General features: G+C 40.3%; 1 protein-coding gene across 2 annotated transcripts in view; it reads left to right on the top strand.

Moving 5' to 3' along the window:
• Positions 1 to 17,551, top strand: part of LOC117809300 (MAM domain-containing glycosylphosphatidylinositol anchor protein 1) — a 241,093-nt gene that overhangs the window by 143,431 nt on the left and 80,111 nt on the right. For both annotated transcript variants that reach the window (XM_034678869.1, XM_034678880.1), the window contains 2 exons: positions 9,462 to 9,658; positions 12,098 to 12,230. In XM_034678869.1, coding sequence (XP_034534760.1) covers positions 9,462 to 9,658; positions 12,098 to 12,230 — 330 coding nt within the window. The remainder of the gene's footprint in view (positions 1 to 9,461; positions 9,659 to 12,097; positions 12,231 to 17,551) is intronic.

Here is a 17,551-nt window from a genome sequence, read left to right as displayed (position 1 = left end):
TGAACTTCTCTGCTCAGGCCTCACTAGCACATACACTTATTCTGATGGCAGCATCACTTATTTAATTCAATAATTATGTCCATCTGTACACGTCAGAAAAGATTGTGGTGATAATCTTTTATTAATGCTGTAAAAACAAGTGAATAACCTTCATTTAGCCACAGTGTAATTTATGTAAATGTATCACATCTCATTATAGTTGCTGAACAAACACTGTTTTTCAGACTCACATTTGACTTCCAGGAAGTGACAGACAAAGTGTTTGTTGCTGAAAGGCAAGAGACACATTTTTTTCTAACTTGATGATAAAACATAATACTGATTAATGGGGAGATAACAACATTTAATTGAAATCTTTCAAACAAAAAAGAAAAGAGTGTATGATCTTTTTGTAAAATTCTATATTTGTAACAAGATAATGAACCTGAAAAACAACACAATCTGACATTTCAAACTTGAGCTGGTTCCATTATTGTCTTTCCACTTCAGAATTAAAATTTAGTGATGATCCAGTGTAGTATCAGATACGTTTGATCGCCTGAAGCATCCAAACACTCTCAAATCAAATTAAGGGGCTATGGCAAATAAAGGGGAGAGACATGGGGGAAAATGCTTCAATTAACAAAGTTATCTGCAAAACCCTAAATAATACTTAGGAAAGATGAGATGTGAACATGAGTTGGCGCAGTACTGTTGGCGAATGGGTGTGTGGAGAATTTATGGTGCAGATGTTGGTTGAAAAGAAGAGAAAGAAACTAAACAGGGCACATGAAAAGAGGTTTCCTTTAGGAATCAAGGTGTCAGCTTTTATAAAGACTGGGAGCACTTGGCCCATGTGCTCCCAGTCAGGCTGATTAACTAGCAATGCCCAGCAATTACTTCTACCTGCAACACAAAAGAAAAAGCAAACCAACCAAACAGACCAGAGGACCTTCACAGGCTTACCATCTCAAAAAACTTCCATAGAGTTTCCATTCTTGAGAAATTACCAGAACAGCCTTGTTTGATGGTAGACTGCAACATCTTACAGGTCAGAAAAAAGCAAGGGACTCGCAAGAGAATTGACATGTGAAACCAGGGCTAGTTTATTGAAATGTTGTCTAACAGCAACAATAAGGACCGAAGCGTTAGCCACAGATAGCTCGACCAGCTTTTCAGTGTCAAAACTCTGGTTTGTATAAAAGAAGTACACAGCCTTACAGAAAAGTACTTCATCAGCACCTATTCACCTCTCTGGTATGCGTTGAATAGAAAATGCTCTGTATCACATAGTTTATCGTGAATACAGTGCTCCATTCATTTTTGTTTTTTTTACATACATATAAAATTTCTCTTTATTATTCAGTACATTGATAATGGATTCCATGGCGACCTTCAGTGAATTATAGTTCTGCTCTCTGTTGATAATACACTAGCTGTTCTGCGTGGCACAATAGATCCTGAACACAGCTATCCTTGCTCACACAATCGCTATGCCCCGCACCGCACACATACACCCCACACGCACCACACCGCACCACACCACACCTTATTCTCCTCCATTGCACGCTCACACTCAATTGAACCTGTCATCTTCTCTTTGGTCCCCTAATGGCCGCCTACTCCTGGAGAGCTATTAGAGAACAGGACATGTTATTGGAAATCAAAGAGGATTTGGAGTCCAGGGCGTCCTCCTGCGAGGGAAAGAACCCAGCAGAGGTCAACTTGTTACAAAAACACACTCGGTCAACCCTGACCGCTCAGATGGATTGCTTCAGAGCAAATCTCCCTTTCCATCAGTGCCATGGTTGGTCCAGCTCTTTCAGTCAAACTTTAGAGCTATGATTGTTAAGAACTGAACGTATAGAAATGTATCACCAAGCGTATCCTGTTTGAGTGTTTTTCTCTTTAATTAAATAGGACCCTTTTTAATTTCTTTCTTATTTTACTCCAGCTTTAATCTGCCATGCAGGATTAGAAAAGAGTATAAAACCATCTTCACATACAGCTGATAAGCCCTCAGAAATGCCCTGTTATTGATAAAGAAAAAACATGTTGCTGTAGTTGCATTGCATTCTCTCCCAATGGGGATTTATTGTGTTTTCTTGCAGTGTCCATGGTTTGTAATTCTGATCACATTCCTGATCATCTGATTCCTCAGATAACAAGCAAACAAAGTCGGTGCCGGAGTGCTTCCTTCTGCTCGTTAGCTCGCCCTGAAATTTGTATTAAAACAACAAACATCATCTTCAAGAGCAAACATGATTGGAATACCTGACTGAAATTTCACTCAGTGTTAACCTTAGGGAATACCTCAAACAAGTTGGTAATTTTGAAGCACATGCTCATGTATAACAGCTTTCATGCATTAGATTTTAATACAGTCAAGACAGAGAGGGACCTGAGATTATTCAGAGCGAATAGAAGATTAAAAAAACTTGTTTTTTGTTTAAATTATAAAGAAATTAAAGCACTTGTGGTACTGAATTAATCATTAATACACTAAGATCTTCTTTGACTTCATTATTTTGAACAGTCTCTTTTGGGCGTGGGTCATTACACTGTGTAACACCATTTCTTTGCTTCTTGACAGTTGTTGAATGTCCCTGCTGAATTGGTCTTCTTTACCTTAAAATCAGCATCATAACTCTGCCTCAGTATTTGAATAACTTGGCCTACTTTTGCATCATTTTGTCCCTAACAATCACTGTGTCTCTCCATCTTGCATCCTCCTGGCACTATAGTTGTGAGTGCAGGTAGCCTTGCATAAAGGGTTACACTTTATGGATAGTTTAAATATTTTATTTTGCTATTGTGTCTCAAATACACTCATGAGTAGGGATGAACCGATCCTACTTTTTAATACCCGATATCGATATTGATACCTGGGCTTTGGTATCTGCCGATACCGACACTAGTCGATCCAATCCTGGTATTGATTTAACAATCTCTATTCCTTAATGTGAGGATAGAATCATGTTTTGACAACTTCAGGCTTGTCTGACTTGATGGTGAACTGTACCTGGGTTCCAAGTGCTAAACCAGAGGCTGGAATCCCTTAATTTCAAGGATCCAGAACAATTAAATCCAATAACCTGGCAGTTTTTTCACACTTTGAATACATAAATAGAAGGTTTCTTGCTTCTTTACAGTAGGCTACAGCCCACGTAAACTTCTTCCTTTGGGCTTCCATGATATTTTTCAGCGCGACTGCCATCGTCGAAACATTACCGCTGCACATGTTGCACGTTTCCGGCGGAGTTGTTAAAAGAAGCATGACACTCACCTAAACTGCGGAGCCTCTGTAGTTATCCTCCATAATGCTCCACCGTGCAAAAATGCACAGACCGGCCGGCGCTGATGATCCAGGAGACGCACATGGCTGTTGTAAACACAGAAAAGCATAGAACTGAGATGAATAGATCTGCCATATGGATCAGCACTATATATCGGCCCCTTGTCACCAATATCCGATCTAGCTTTTTGAGTCCGATCTAGCCGATATTCGATAACAGAATCGGATTGGTGCGTCCCTACTCATGACGAGCCCAAATAGACTTACATGACACTATAAGTTAATACAGTCCAGAATCAGAGTGCATAGTAGGCCTATTCAATGAAATAGAACAGAAAATGAAAACTAAAACAAAATAAACAGTTATCAAAAAGACAATCTTTTCTTTTCTAGGCTTTTGAGACTAAAACCATCAAACAGTTTTTGCCCATCGGGAAACCACAGTATTTCAGAGTTCCGTGTATTTCAACAGATTTCTGTATACAGTTATACAGATAAGTGGCACCATCAGAACAATTCTTTGCATTCAGTGTTCTTGACCTCCAATATAAATGAATCCCACTTTTTCAGACCTATTTGAAGGGAAAATAAGACATCTTATATTCAGGTTGATACTATAATTCAAAATATTTTGATCATTTGTTGATAGCCGACAGAGGCCTATTGTTGTAAATCAAATTCTGCATCCTTAATAACCCAAATCAGCAGTTTCCAAAGGAGATATGATCAAACATGCAACACTTCTTGGAGGACAGACATAAATCAGAACCAGACAGATCATCTGATCAACCATCTTTCAGCAACAGAAGTCAGGCCTCACTTTTTCTCAAGCAGTAGTAATAGTTTAAAGGTTACTTTCCCACATGTATTTGTCGGAGTTCAGGGCCACACACAAAGTGAGCACCATAATGTCTTTGTGTCAGCTCCAGCTGACACAAAGACAGAGTTTTAGCTTGTGTGTGTCGTCTAGGCTGAAAACAACACCAGACCCCTAGTGTGGCTTGGACTGTGGGAGCTTGGATGTACATTAAAAGCTGGGGGTAACAAATGCAGTGCAGAGCAATTGATCTGAGCTGTGTGCAAAGGCAGGACTTTGGGGAAATCAGAGGCTTCATTAAAGTTTCATATTGTATTTCTGTACACTTGCAGTTTCATCTTGTGGTTCTATTTACTTAAGGGCTCAAACAGAGTAAAGCTGGGCACACTGTGGGGGCTTGGAAATAAAAGCTGTAAAAACACAGCTATCATGTGGAAAAAGGCTGTAAAAGTATTGTCATTGTTTAGCCTGGCCTCAGTAAGGCGCTCTGGAAAATACAGCAACACATGCAGTAAGAGTATGGTTTCCACTATTATTTTATGCTGTCAGAATCCCTGTCTGTATAGAAAGCTACATGGAGGACCTCTGAGTGACTCTACAGTGCTCGTCCATTTACAGATATGTGACATTCTCTGGAATCTGCCCGTCTGTATCTGCTTCTGTCTGTGTCAACCTGTCACTTTCCACTTTCTACTTATTCACCATTGTGTCACCAAGCAGACAGAGTGACAGCAGATAGTTCAACTCACTCACTCTCTGACACACACACACACACACACACACACACACACACACACACACACACACACACCCACACACACACACACACACACACACACAAACACACACACACACACACACACAAACACACACACACACACACACACACACGCACGCACACACACACACACACACACACACACACACACACACACACACACACACACACACGCCACAGCACTATTTGTGAGCTCGGATTCACCCTGTGCAGCAAATGATCTGTAAAAATTATACAAAAACACTTAGATGCACACATACGTCCACATGTACACATTGACTAATGGAAGCAGACACAGGTGCTTGCTCTTTGGCCAGATCTCTTTCACACACACATGCACGCGTGGCAGGACCAGGAGGTAGATATCTTTGATAGCCGCCCAGGTTTGATGGCCTGTTTTTTGGCAGAGGCTTTTAGAGAGACTGCTGGTACCTCGCTGTCCACTTCCCTGCTGGGCCTTTTGTCACAATCTGCGGGTTGTCGTTCTATAAATGAGGGTGTCCACTGGGAGATGAAAGGAATGGAAACAGGTGAGCACTTCACAGAGAGCAGAGCTGAATCACTAAGAAAGTCTCAAATAACAGGAGCACAAAAAGACTTCAGTGCATTACAGTAAGCAGCTTAGCCGGGTCATGCTCAGCAAATGAGGCTCTACAATAACAGCTGTACAATGTGTTCTGTTCAATTCTATAACAGTTTTACCCAAAGACTTGAAATAAGGTCAGTTAGAACTCATTGAAATGTCTTAAAATATACACTGATCAGCCTAAACATTGTGCCTAACATTGTGTAGCCCCCTCTTGCAGGACATTGATCCCTCTAGACTTCTGAGGGTTTGCTGTGTTATCCTGCACCAAAACGATAGCAGCATATCCTTCAAGTCATGTAAGTTGCAAGAGGGGACCTCCATGGATCAGACTTGGTTGTCCAGCGCACCCCACAGATGCTAGATTGGATGGAGACCTGGAGAATTCGGAGACCAAGTCAACACCTTCAAATTGTTATCATGTTCCTCAAGGCCACCTTATTCCACTGCTCCATTAGACTAGTTCTGATGCTCACATGCCCATTGTAGGTGGTTTTGTTGGTGGACAGGGGTCAGCATGGACATGGTCTGCAGCTACACGGCCCCATACGCAACAAACTGTGATGCACTCTGCTTTCTGACACCTTTCAATCAGAACCAGCGTTAACTTTTTCATCAATGTAAGTTGTAGTAGCCCTTCTGTTTGATCAGACCACACGGGCCAGCCTTTGCTTCCCATCACCGATGCATCAGTGAGTCTAGGCTGCCTAGTTCTTGTTTCACATTCTTGGACCACTTTTGTTTTCCACCACCTGCATGACCACCAATCACTGCACACTGGGAACACCCTACAAGAGCTGCTGTTTGGGAGATGACCTGACCCAGTTATCAAGCCATAAAAATCTAGCCCTTGTCATGATTGCTGACGTCCTTGTGCTGGCCCATTTTTCCTGCTTCCATCACATCACCTTCCAGGACTGAATCTTCACTAGCTGTCTTTCACATCTTGTCCACTGACAGGTGCCATTCCACCTGCCACAGTGTTATTAATATCACCTGTCAGTGGTCATAATGCTATGGTTGATCAGTGTACTAATGCATTTTAAAGCCAAAATCCATTTTTCAACACCATCATTTACTCATTAAACATACAGTAGATCTAAATTAAAACTCCCTTTCCAGGTAGATTTCAGAGCAATTACATAAAGGGGGTCGTTGCAAGGTCTGATCCATTTTAGTGCAAATATTCATTACATATTGCTGAGTATTACAACAGTCAGAGAACTGAGGTGTATGAATGACAAAGAGATGTGATGTTAAAGCTGTTTGTAGTAAAATTGAAGTGAAGTTCATTTGACTGAACATCTGTAGTCGAGAGTGTTCGCATTGTAGTTTAAGTACCATACATGTTCTGACTCACTCTTCTTCCCCATGACATCAGGCAAAGTTTTTGCACACTGTGTAGCTTCAAAGCAGCAAGGTAGATCCTCTCATCCTATGAATTGGTAAATGTTTCCATGACCCTGTGACTTGACTTTCAAAGAAAGCTGCAATCTCATGCAATGCTTTTTTTTCCTTTTTTCTTTTTCCTTGGGTACAAAATCCACCTGAACGAGTTGAAGTTGCCCCTTTGTGTTTATGTGCTAGTCTTTTCCCAGAGCTCTTACCTTTGAACTAAAGAAGTGCCTTGCCTGTGTGTGTGACAGCCGTGCCTATTTTCAACAGCACTCTCAAAGATCTTAACCTAAAAAACTCAAAATACAAATACCTCCTTCTGTCCGCTGTTAAGAAGGCCCTTTCCCCACTGCTCCGTGTTTTGTTGAAGGACAGGAACAGAGAACATAAAAGAGAAGGTGAAAGGAAAGAAGAGATGTAAAATGGAAAGGCAGGAAAAGGGGTGAAAAGGCTACGCTGGTGTTGGCAGAAATTGTTTCCATGACGTTTGAAGTCTGCAACAGTCCAATTAGGCAGCAAAGAATCAGGATTACACACACTCACTTTACACTCTGCCCTGCGAGAGATAGAGGCGAGAGGCATGGAGGAGGGGATACAGAGAGAGGAAGGGTGAAGAGGAGTGAAAGTGGCAGTGAGTTTAGGAGAGATGGCAGGAACCAGGGGAGAGCAGCCTCCCTGCTCGTGACAGCAGCTGAAATCCTATCCACCGGAGGAAACGGGAGATGACACCCCCATGAAGGAAATGTGCAGAGAAACGAAGGAAAAGAGATAAAACTGACTGGAAAAAGTATAAATCTAGTGTGTGAGACAATCACAGCTAGAGGGAGATGTGCAGACTGTTTGGACGTCTGAGCTTGTCAGAAGCTGGGATCAATAGAAACTGTTTAGACGGTTTTGGTCAGTGTCGGTGGGCGATTCAGCCAACAAACCTCACTTGCCTGCCCTTGTTTACAGTTGTGTCCCAGTTACCAAAACCCATAACTGCCACACATAATCTCGCTATGATGTGCAGAGAGAAAACAACAACATAATACAAACAGGGGTTTCATTTCACTACATAAAATCTCTGAAATGCACTCACTTATTATGTTCTGTGGGTGCTTTGATGTTGCATTTCAGTGTTTTCAATTAATCAAAGAAATCATTTCTATTAGGGCTGCAGTAATTGTTCTAGTAATGAAGTGTTCTATCAAATATTCTGTCAATTAATCGAGTAATAATAAATATTGTGTGCTCTGTAGTTAATTTTATTTAATGTATTTCTGCCTTAACTGCTGTAACAATACAAATGTCCCTGTAATGGGACTAATGAAGGATTATCCTAACTTGTCTTATTACTTGGCCTAAATTAACATTGTACTTTAAGCTCATGAGACTGGATAATGCACATTTATTAACTACGTGGAACAACTCTACTTGATGCAATCCGATTTAAACATATCTGCTGTATTGGATTTGTGCACTTTAGGCCCCAACTAATGGTGTGTGTGTCTGTGTGAGTGTGAGTTGTATGTGTATATGTATGTGTATATCTACGACTAACCTAATAGTAACATGAACAAAGCTCATTCTTAACAAAAATTGACAGCAGCATTTTTTTTACTGTGGGTTGTCATTTTCTTGAACAAAACTTAGCTTAACTAATGTAGCGACACATAGTCACCTCACTAATTTACTTTACTATCCAGCTGTTAAATAATGCCATAATTTACTCTCTTAATCTCAACTAGAAAAACACACTAATTTATGTTAAATGATACTGCTAACGTATCATTAGTTTTAAGTGTTAGGTGTTTCCGTTTCACATGTGTGTAAAAGAAGAAAAAAAAAAGACTACCTCATGCACCCTGTGACTATAACAAACATCAATGCATCAGGCTTAAATTTGCCGGTAACAGGGTCACATGTTCAGCCAAAACACTGGTTCACTTTGTGCATTGGATGCACTGACTGGATGTTGCTACTTCAGGTGCTGCAGCATCAACAAAGTACCATTGTGGTGGGCTATTTTTTTGTTTTTACAATGGACAAGATGTTTCATCTTGTAGTGATCCAACACTCTGGACATTTCTCTTCTGCTGGGGTGTCTGTTCATTTTGACTTTTTTTCTTCCTCCAGGATTTTGTAGTCATTGCCTTGCGTCCAACAGCAGAGGCAAACACATTGTGCTTCAGAAATAACCATATATTTAAAACACACTGCACTATATAGTTATCCTGATTTGAATGAAGCCTCTAAGCTTTTTAGTAAATGAGTTGCTCTAGTTATTTGAGAATTACTTTGGCCCTAATTGTTGTTCATTAAAAGTGCAAATCACAACACAAGTTTATGCTGTACTCTTCAAAGCAGCTCTACACTGTGTCTTTGTCTTTTATTTAGAGAGACCATACATTAATCCACCATGAGCAACACTAAGCAACAGGAGCAAGAACAATAACAGACTCATTTGTGGAGAGCCATCTGCCATGTCTGGCTGAAGTATTCTGTATTCTCCCTTTTTTCTAATAGTACCCTGTGGTTATCTCATCAGCAAATTCATGGGATGTAACGAGTAATATTTTTCACCTACAGCTTCATATTTTTTATTTTGTTTTTTTGCTGTGTTTTTCAGACCTTGACACACCAGTTCTGACGGTGCACCAGACCATCAGTGATGTACGCGGCAGTTACTACCAGGAGAAGACGGTGTTCCTGCGCTGTACTGTCAACTCCAACCCTCCTGCTCGGTTCATCTGGAAACGTGGGACCATGCTCATTGAACAGAGCAAGGACAACGGAGTTGACATCTATGAGCCGCTTTACACTCAGGTACACAGGAACACATACGTGGAGCGGACACTCCGCCAGATGTGCCCTGACTAGTCCCTTTCTGCTCTGAAATACCACACAAAGTCCCGCCTGCTGAACCGTATCATTCTCAACTCCAGCATTGCATCCTTGTCTTGAGAATAATCTGTCTTCCATCTGACTTCTGATCAATTTTTAGTACTTCTATCTAAAATATGGTGTTTACGTGACCACTGTTAAATCGCAAGGGATGTGACAACAATGAATTGGTTGGAGTGTTCTCTAAACTCTTTGCTTAAACAGCAGAGGCCCAATGGCTTTAACCTTAACATGGCGAGACAGGTCTGTCAAGCTGCGACTATCTCCACATGCAGAATCTGTGAGCATGGGGCCCTACTGAGAGTGACGGTATGCGTTTGAACAATTTGGAGAGCTATGTCACATCTTGTGAGTCTTTTACAGACCAAAGCATGAGAGTAAATGTGTGAGGAATGGATTGTGTTCAGGCAGGCACCAGCATGCTCAGCTAATTCTTGGTGGAATCTTATCTTATTTACAAGGCTACTGACCTTTGAATTCTACATCATTTATAAGGTTACAGGTGCTATTGTAATATTTCACCACTATAATTCAAATACACCGCTACTTAAATACACACATGCATAAGTCGTACAGTCCAAGTAAGAACATTTAGCGTTGTTAAAGTGCAAAGTTAGCCACCTTTTTATCTGCTTAATTTAAATTAATTCTAAATTAATTTATTTCTAACTGCAGATTATAGAATTGTGTGACATGCAGTTGTTTCAGCTCTACTGTGGTTTGAGTTAGTACATGTTGACTTTTCATTAGGTTTGCCAGAGCGGTCATTTAGTGCTAGATAATGCATGAGTCATTATTATGGGTTGTTTTTGAAGTTGTATTATTTGTCTTTTTATGCCTTTATTTGGAGAGGACTGGACAGTGGATACAGCAGGAAACTGGATGAGAAAGTAGGGAGTGACATGTAGGAAAGGGGCCTCAGGCTAGAATCGAACTTGCCAACCTGCCCACTTGAGGATTATAGCCTCTGTACATAGAGAGTGCAACCTAACCACTTGGCCAAACTGGCATCGCTACCACAGATCATTTTAACTCCATTATTCAAGCCCGGAACTCAAAACATATGATAATGGGCCAAGCAAGTCCAGCAAATTGTTTTCAACTCATGATCTTAACAAATAAAACAAAAAGGTATTTTTAATTTTTTAATATTTTCCAATTACATGCTCCAATTCCTTCACAAATAGCCAAAGGCCTTTAATACTGCCCTTCTTATTTCATGTTCTGCATTTCAACCTAAGCAAAAGAAAATTTCATGAAGAAACTCATGCATGTAAGAGGATTTCCAAGAACTTGCTGCACAAATAATGCTCACTTCCTGCATAACCCAAATGCTAATGTGAGTCAGGATTCATATTTTGTTCCATAAACAGATAAGGTTTAACACTGTGGCTTTCCTCTGCTTTGTGCTGGCATCATTTCATTTTCTTCTTTACTGTTTTTTCATCTTGTCGGACAACAGATAGTCGTAAGAGCTGCTTTAAAAAAATAACTGACCATTCATTCAGTATGTCAGTCAATCATTCAGTACTTGATTAGTTAGACAGCAGTAGCCAGAAAGTCAACTGAATGAAAAAAATACACTGTCCCCAAGCCTGATCCAGTCCGGGCCCACAATTGTTGTATTAGCACAACTGCGCCATTTTTCTCCACTTATCAAAGCATCAGTCAGCCACAGAGTAGAGCCCCTCGAGTTCAATTAGCCGGCCAGCAGAGCTCTTCCCGGGGTGAGCCCATCACCTCCTGGAGCCGACAGTTACACAGTATCAGACACAAAATCACCAGTGGATTTAAAAGAGATGTGTCTGCTTTTGTGTGGCTGAGATAGAGTGAGAAAGTGGAGAGAGGGAGTGTGTGTATTTGTCTAAGAAGCCCACTGAGTGACAGAAGTGAGTGACATTGTTTTATGAATATCCAGGGAGGAGACGGATGGATTTCGCTGCGGTCGTTGCGGCGACAGTGAGATCAGTGTCATATTTGTTATGGTCTTATGTGAGAGGCATTTCAGATTCATCATTCATATTGCTCTATATGAAGATCTGAGATGCTTGAGTTGATAATCAGGCCATGTCAGGCACACAGACAGTATAGTTTATGTGTGTGCTGCGTCTGTGTGTTTCCCGTAGTGTTTCTTTGACCCTGTTTATCGCACTGCAGCTCATAAAAAATTTAAGTGACTTTTACACAAGATTACAACCCAATTTAGAAAAGACAACAACAAAAAGCTCTGAGCTTTCATATTGATGTAATGTTATGTAATATGAATGCAAGATGAACAGATTTATTTTGAGATCAGATGTTATTTTAAATCATATTTTGACTTGATGTTAATCTGCTTTGTGTGCGTTCTGTCTGATCAAGGGGGAGACCAAGGTGCTTAAGCTGAAAAACCTCAGACCAAAGGACTTTGCTGATTACACATGCCAGGTGTCTGTTCGCAATGTGTGTAACATCGAAGACAAGTCGGTCACCTTCAGGCTCACAAATGCAACATGTAAGTTTTCAAAATTTTCCTTTTTTTTATTACTCAGGGCCTGATTCACTGAAGGATTGCATGGCTTCTGTGCCCGCTAAATGTGTACAAAATAAGCCAAAAAGACAATTACAATTACAAAATTCTTGCCCAACGCTGTAAAGTCTTATACATTTTTTATAAATGTCAAAGTTAGTTCTCAGTTAATATTGTTTAAATATCCCTAATCTTTACCTTTAAAAAGAAAGGCCTTCAATGCCCATTTTCTCCTTTTCACCCCCCTCCTCTTTCCTCATAGATTCCTCCTCTGCTCTTTTACACACCCATGTTTTTCACTCTATCTCTCTCTGTCCTTCTCTGCCTCCCTGTGCTTTTTTGTCTACATGTCTTGTTTTCCTGTGGCTGAGGGCTCACGTCAGGGCCGTCAACGTAATTCAGTTGTCACACTCCCTGTTATCTCCAATTCACTCCACACCCCTCTGTCCGTCTGCACGCCATCGCCCTGCAACTCCCTTACTTACAAAGTCATTGTTGCCGTTGACAACCCTGTCAGGTTTGTTACGGTCAGAGTGATACACCACAAGGGAAAACCTTTTTTCTTTTTTTTTATTGGGCTTATTCTCTTTTATCCCTCCCTTTCTCTCTGTGTGTCATTTTCTAAGTGCCAACCAGCTCTGTTAAGAGCTTTACTGTGTTTATACAAACCCATTATCATTTATACTCCATTAATTTGGGACGTCCTTGATGTCAAATTTAATGAAACATGCTTCTTATTAAGACAGAGAATTACATTTGTTTCCTTCAAGCACCAGAGCCATTTAAAGATAAGAGGAATGATCAGGGCTTGTGGTTTTAATCCAGTCTTTCCCACGGTGAGCGAGCCTGAAAAGCTGTGCGCGGAAAATTTGGACACAGAAAAAGTTGTAGCTTTATGTTGGAGAAGCAGCCTCTTGGCCAAAACATTGGGTCTTCAAATCTTCACACTAGCAAGGGAAATGAAAGATTAACATTCCCTTAAAGCCTGAGTTTGACATTTTGGGAAATACATTAGCTCTCTTGCCAATAGTTAGATAAGAAGATATAGTCTTGTCGCTCTGAGTTAAATAGAAAGCCACAGCTAGCGGTCTGGCACTTTAGCTTTGGCTGGAAATTGAGGCAAACTAGTGTGGCTCTGATCAGATTCTGCCTACCAGCATCTCTGAAGCTCTGTAAGCTTACAGTCACTGCTCCTGGCTAAGAAATAGTCCCATCCATATTTTTGTATCCACCTTCTCATTAAGCTAAAAGACAGAGAAAAAACACATCTGAAATGTAAAATTCTCCCTTCAGCAAGACATAAAACCTCACAGGTTTAGAAGATGTGAAATGGATGTACTTTTTATTTCCATTGTTGGTCATGATGGTAACCCTGAATGTGAGCAGAAAATGCTAATAGTGTTCTTTTAGAGAAGTTTTGAAAATTATAGGTAGTGTTATAGTGTTGATTTACACATGTTGCCCAAAGTCTAACATGGTAATGGAATGGAAAGGAAAATCTGTTTTTCAATCGCATTATTTCCCGTCCTTATATAATCTGACTCATACACTCAAGAGATAAGAGGCAGAAGTTATCCTTGCTATGTTTTTAAGATTGGCCACGCTTTTCTTGTTTTTTTTAACTTTCACTTCTACTTTTTATTTACAGACTTTGAACTGAAGGAGAGGTTATCAATCCAGCAATACGGTGTCTTTCAGATAAGAGATACAGTTTCTCAGGAGTCGTCTTGAGTGAGCTGGAGGTGGGAAAGATAAAAAAAATAATAAAACCTCAAAGAGAAAACTCTGATAAATTTACAGAGTTTGGCATCTCTTTGAAAGACCTGGTGCCAGAAAGACGTGATAGCAGACAGAAACAAAAAGAGGATTAAATCAAAGATTGAGCATGAGTCAGACTGAAAGAGAGAAAGAGGGACACGGCTTGCTCTGGCTAATGAAGCAGCATGAGGTGAATGTAATGCAGCTCACAAATATAGTTCTGATTGGAACAGACATTTATGGTTCATGATTATTTCAAACACAATCAGCTCAGAGGACTATGAGATTTAGCAGTGCTTACCAGTCTTTTGCAGTTAGAATGAATGCAGAAAGAATGCTGTAACCAAAACAACTTTTTGTGTGTTTGAAACTAAGTCCCAGAAAGTTTGAAAGTTTCTTCAGAATCAACAGGTGAGAAATAAATTCAAACTCCAAATGCTTGAGTTGTACTTGACAGCCGTTCCTCAGTCTTATTCCCAATTGGACTCCTGTGGCTGAGATCAATTGTATACCCCAGGTTCGATCGATACACACACGCCCACATACACACACGCACGCACGCACGCACGCACGCACGCACGCACGCACGCACGCACGCACGCACACACACACACACACACACACACACACACACACACACACACAGCAATGATAACAATGAGTGTGCTTGCTGGCACACAGGCTCAGGGAGTTGCCAAAACAGCCAATCTGTCTGGACCTCACAGCCTCGCAGAGTGACAGGAAACACACTGCTTTTAGAGTGTCTGTGTCTGTGCGGGATTTATTATTTTTATTTTTTATTACAGTGTTCTTCATTTCTTACACACATATCCTAAAATAACTTCAAGCTTTCATGCATTCAACCATTTCCTGGCAGTGCTAAGTAAGGTATTGTTTCTCCCCAGCAGAGTTTTCTAGATCCCTTCTTGACAGGCGCTCTCAAAGCACATGAGATATTGTACCTCTCCTGCTTTATCATGGTGTTCTTCGGTATCTCTTACCATACCCGAACCATTTATATGTGGGCAGAAAAACCTGTAAAGAAACAGCCAGGAAATGTCATGATCACATCTCTGAACATTCTTAACTCCAAGCTCCCCCAGGATGTCTGAGTACTTAACCTTGAGGCAGAGCCCAGCAACTCTCAGAGATAAATCTTGGCCACTTGTGTTTGAAATCATTTCTCTTGGTCACTCTTAAAGCTTATGACCATATCTAAGAGTTAAGATTCAGATTGACTTGTAAAACCTGAATCCCTACTTCACAATGATACTTCACTATGAGGGCAGCCAGACCTTTTGTAGGTACCACAATAACCTGAATATAAGAGGCTTTATTTAAACTTTGAATGCCAGTATTCATTTACAACAATGGCCACTCATCTCTAAAGTGAGTGCAACCCTCATGACTAAGGCCAGCTGTCACTCACAGCTAAAGTGCCAGAGGAAGGAAAAGATGGAGTGACAAAGTGACCATCATGAACTAAGTGACTCTAAAATAGATCAAGTTATCCGACAACTGAGGCGGGGTTAGGATGCCAGAGACATTAAACAGCTGTCAATCAGCTGATAAAAATGGTGTTAGAGAGTGTAATGTCCAAATATGGTGGGCAAACAAAGATCATCTATAAAATGTGAACAGTCAGGGAAAGTCTCAACTAATCTGGTCCTCAAAGTGGCCGCTCTAGAGAGACTAACTGAAGAGTCTGAGGATGTTTCTGAAAAGCTGATCAAAGGTATGCCCATTGCCAGCTTAAAGCCTTGGATGGCCTTGTAACTAATTCATTTCATTTGTATGGTATGAATGGTACCAAGAGTGCTCCATACACAGGTGGTTTAAGATGTTAAAATATAAGATGTTAAAAATACAACTTTTAAGGTGTTAAAATGTGTTAAATACAACATTCTTGCTTTTCCAAAAATAGTGTAAAAACAAAAAACGAGTGAAGGTAAATATACCAACGTGTTTTAATCTGATTTAAAGAACTTCTAATAGTCAGATGCTACATTTGGAAACTTTTTTTAAAAATCCAATTTGTTTGCTTGGAGTTCATAAATGCTTATTATTCATTTATTTATTTTCTCACAGAAACATTTATTCACATTTAGCAAGCTAGGCATTTCATTTTCATTCTAGCAACAGCAATCGGACAGATATAAAGAGATAAGAAGATCAGAGTGGAGATAAAGTTATACAGTGGTTGGAAATAAAACTATAATAAAAGCTTTACAAGTGTTCATCTTTATTTACAGATTACACATAAAATATGTAGAATCTGTAGTCAGGGGTCTGGATCTCCAGCAGCATAAGAAGTCTTCTGATTTCTGTTTGTAGTACATTCGTAGTCTGAGTAACATCCGCTTAGCATGTTTCAGCAGGCCTTGGAAAAGCCATACCACTAAATTCAGCCATTTTGAAGCCACTGTGTGATGGTCAGCGTCAACGTTGCGTGAGACAGGAAGCTTTGGCTGGAAGTTGTTTAATACCAGACACCGGCTGCACTGGAATCACTGGAAAGTTGGCATCCAATACCAGAGTCATATCTTGCATATACAATTGTCAGACGATGATAAAAGATGATTGCTTATGGGTTGTAAATTTAAACGTAATGATATTTTTTCTGCGAATCCCAAATGTTGATTCAGATCTTCAAAATAAAAGGGCATGAGTGACTGGCGGGGAAACACCAAAAGACAGAAAATAAATTAGAGAAGAGATGGAAAACACAGGCAATAACACAAAGAGAGAGGGAGAGAAAAGACAGATGGACACAGAAACAAAGACAGAGTGACTGTGAAGAGAAACACAAACTGAGAGCTTCTGCTTTGTTTTTGTATCCTCTTTAATATTTATCTAATGAGCATATTTGGTAATTCCCGGCTGTGCTCTCTTTTGTCCTTGTGCCGTCAGTCATGGCTTAGATTAGATTCATCCAACTAGGTCACGCCATCAGCTCTGATTCAGCACGCTGGGAAAAGGAGATTGATTGATTTGTATATCATAATCCCAACCTGGGATTTGAGTACAGGGCTGCTGCCCTACAGTAACTGCTGACAGCGGCTAAATACGTTTCCCCCTGCTTCTCATGAAAAGAACAAGAGGGCAATGCTCCGGAGGTTATCATGTTGTTTAAAGAGGTGGTAGAGTAGAGTACACAGGGGAGGAGTGGTTAACAAAACAGTATGTGGACCTGCAGAGAGTTGGAGCCACACATGGATTACTTTAGATTAACTTTGAATACTTGTTAGTAGGATACAAGCATGAGGATACATGGGTCAGGATCAATATGAAAGTCATTTTTCCCCTTTTGCCCCAACAGTAGCTGGTTATCATAATTGCACTCCAGTCAGGAAAAATACATTTACTTATGAAACCAAGTTCTTTTGCGGTTAAAAACTTGTACTAAGGGTTACATTTTTCATCTCTCCAACATCATTTTTGAGTAGGAATGCTCCTGCAGAGGATCAGGTGTTATTTTTAAATCATAAAACAGAGAGCTGACTGGACAATAAAGGCTTTTTACTGCCCCAAGTGAAGATGTACAGGTA

This window comes from Notolabrus celidotus, chromosome 3 (assembly GCF_009762535.1).
Source record: "Notolabrus celidotus isolate fNotCel1 chromosome 3, fNotCel1.pri, whole genome shotgun sequence".
NCBI classification, from domain to species: domain Eukaryota; kingdom Metazoa; phylum Chordata; class Actinopteri; order Labriformes; family Labridae; genus Notolabrus; species Notolabrus celidotus.
Note: the sequence above shows the minus strand (reverse complement) of the source record. Positions and strands in the feature narration are given on the sequence as shown.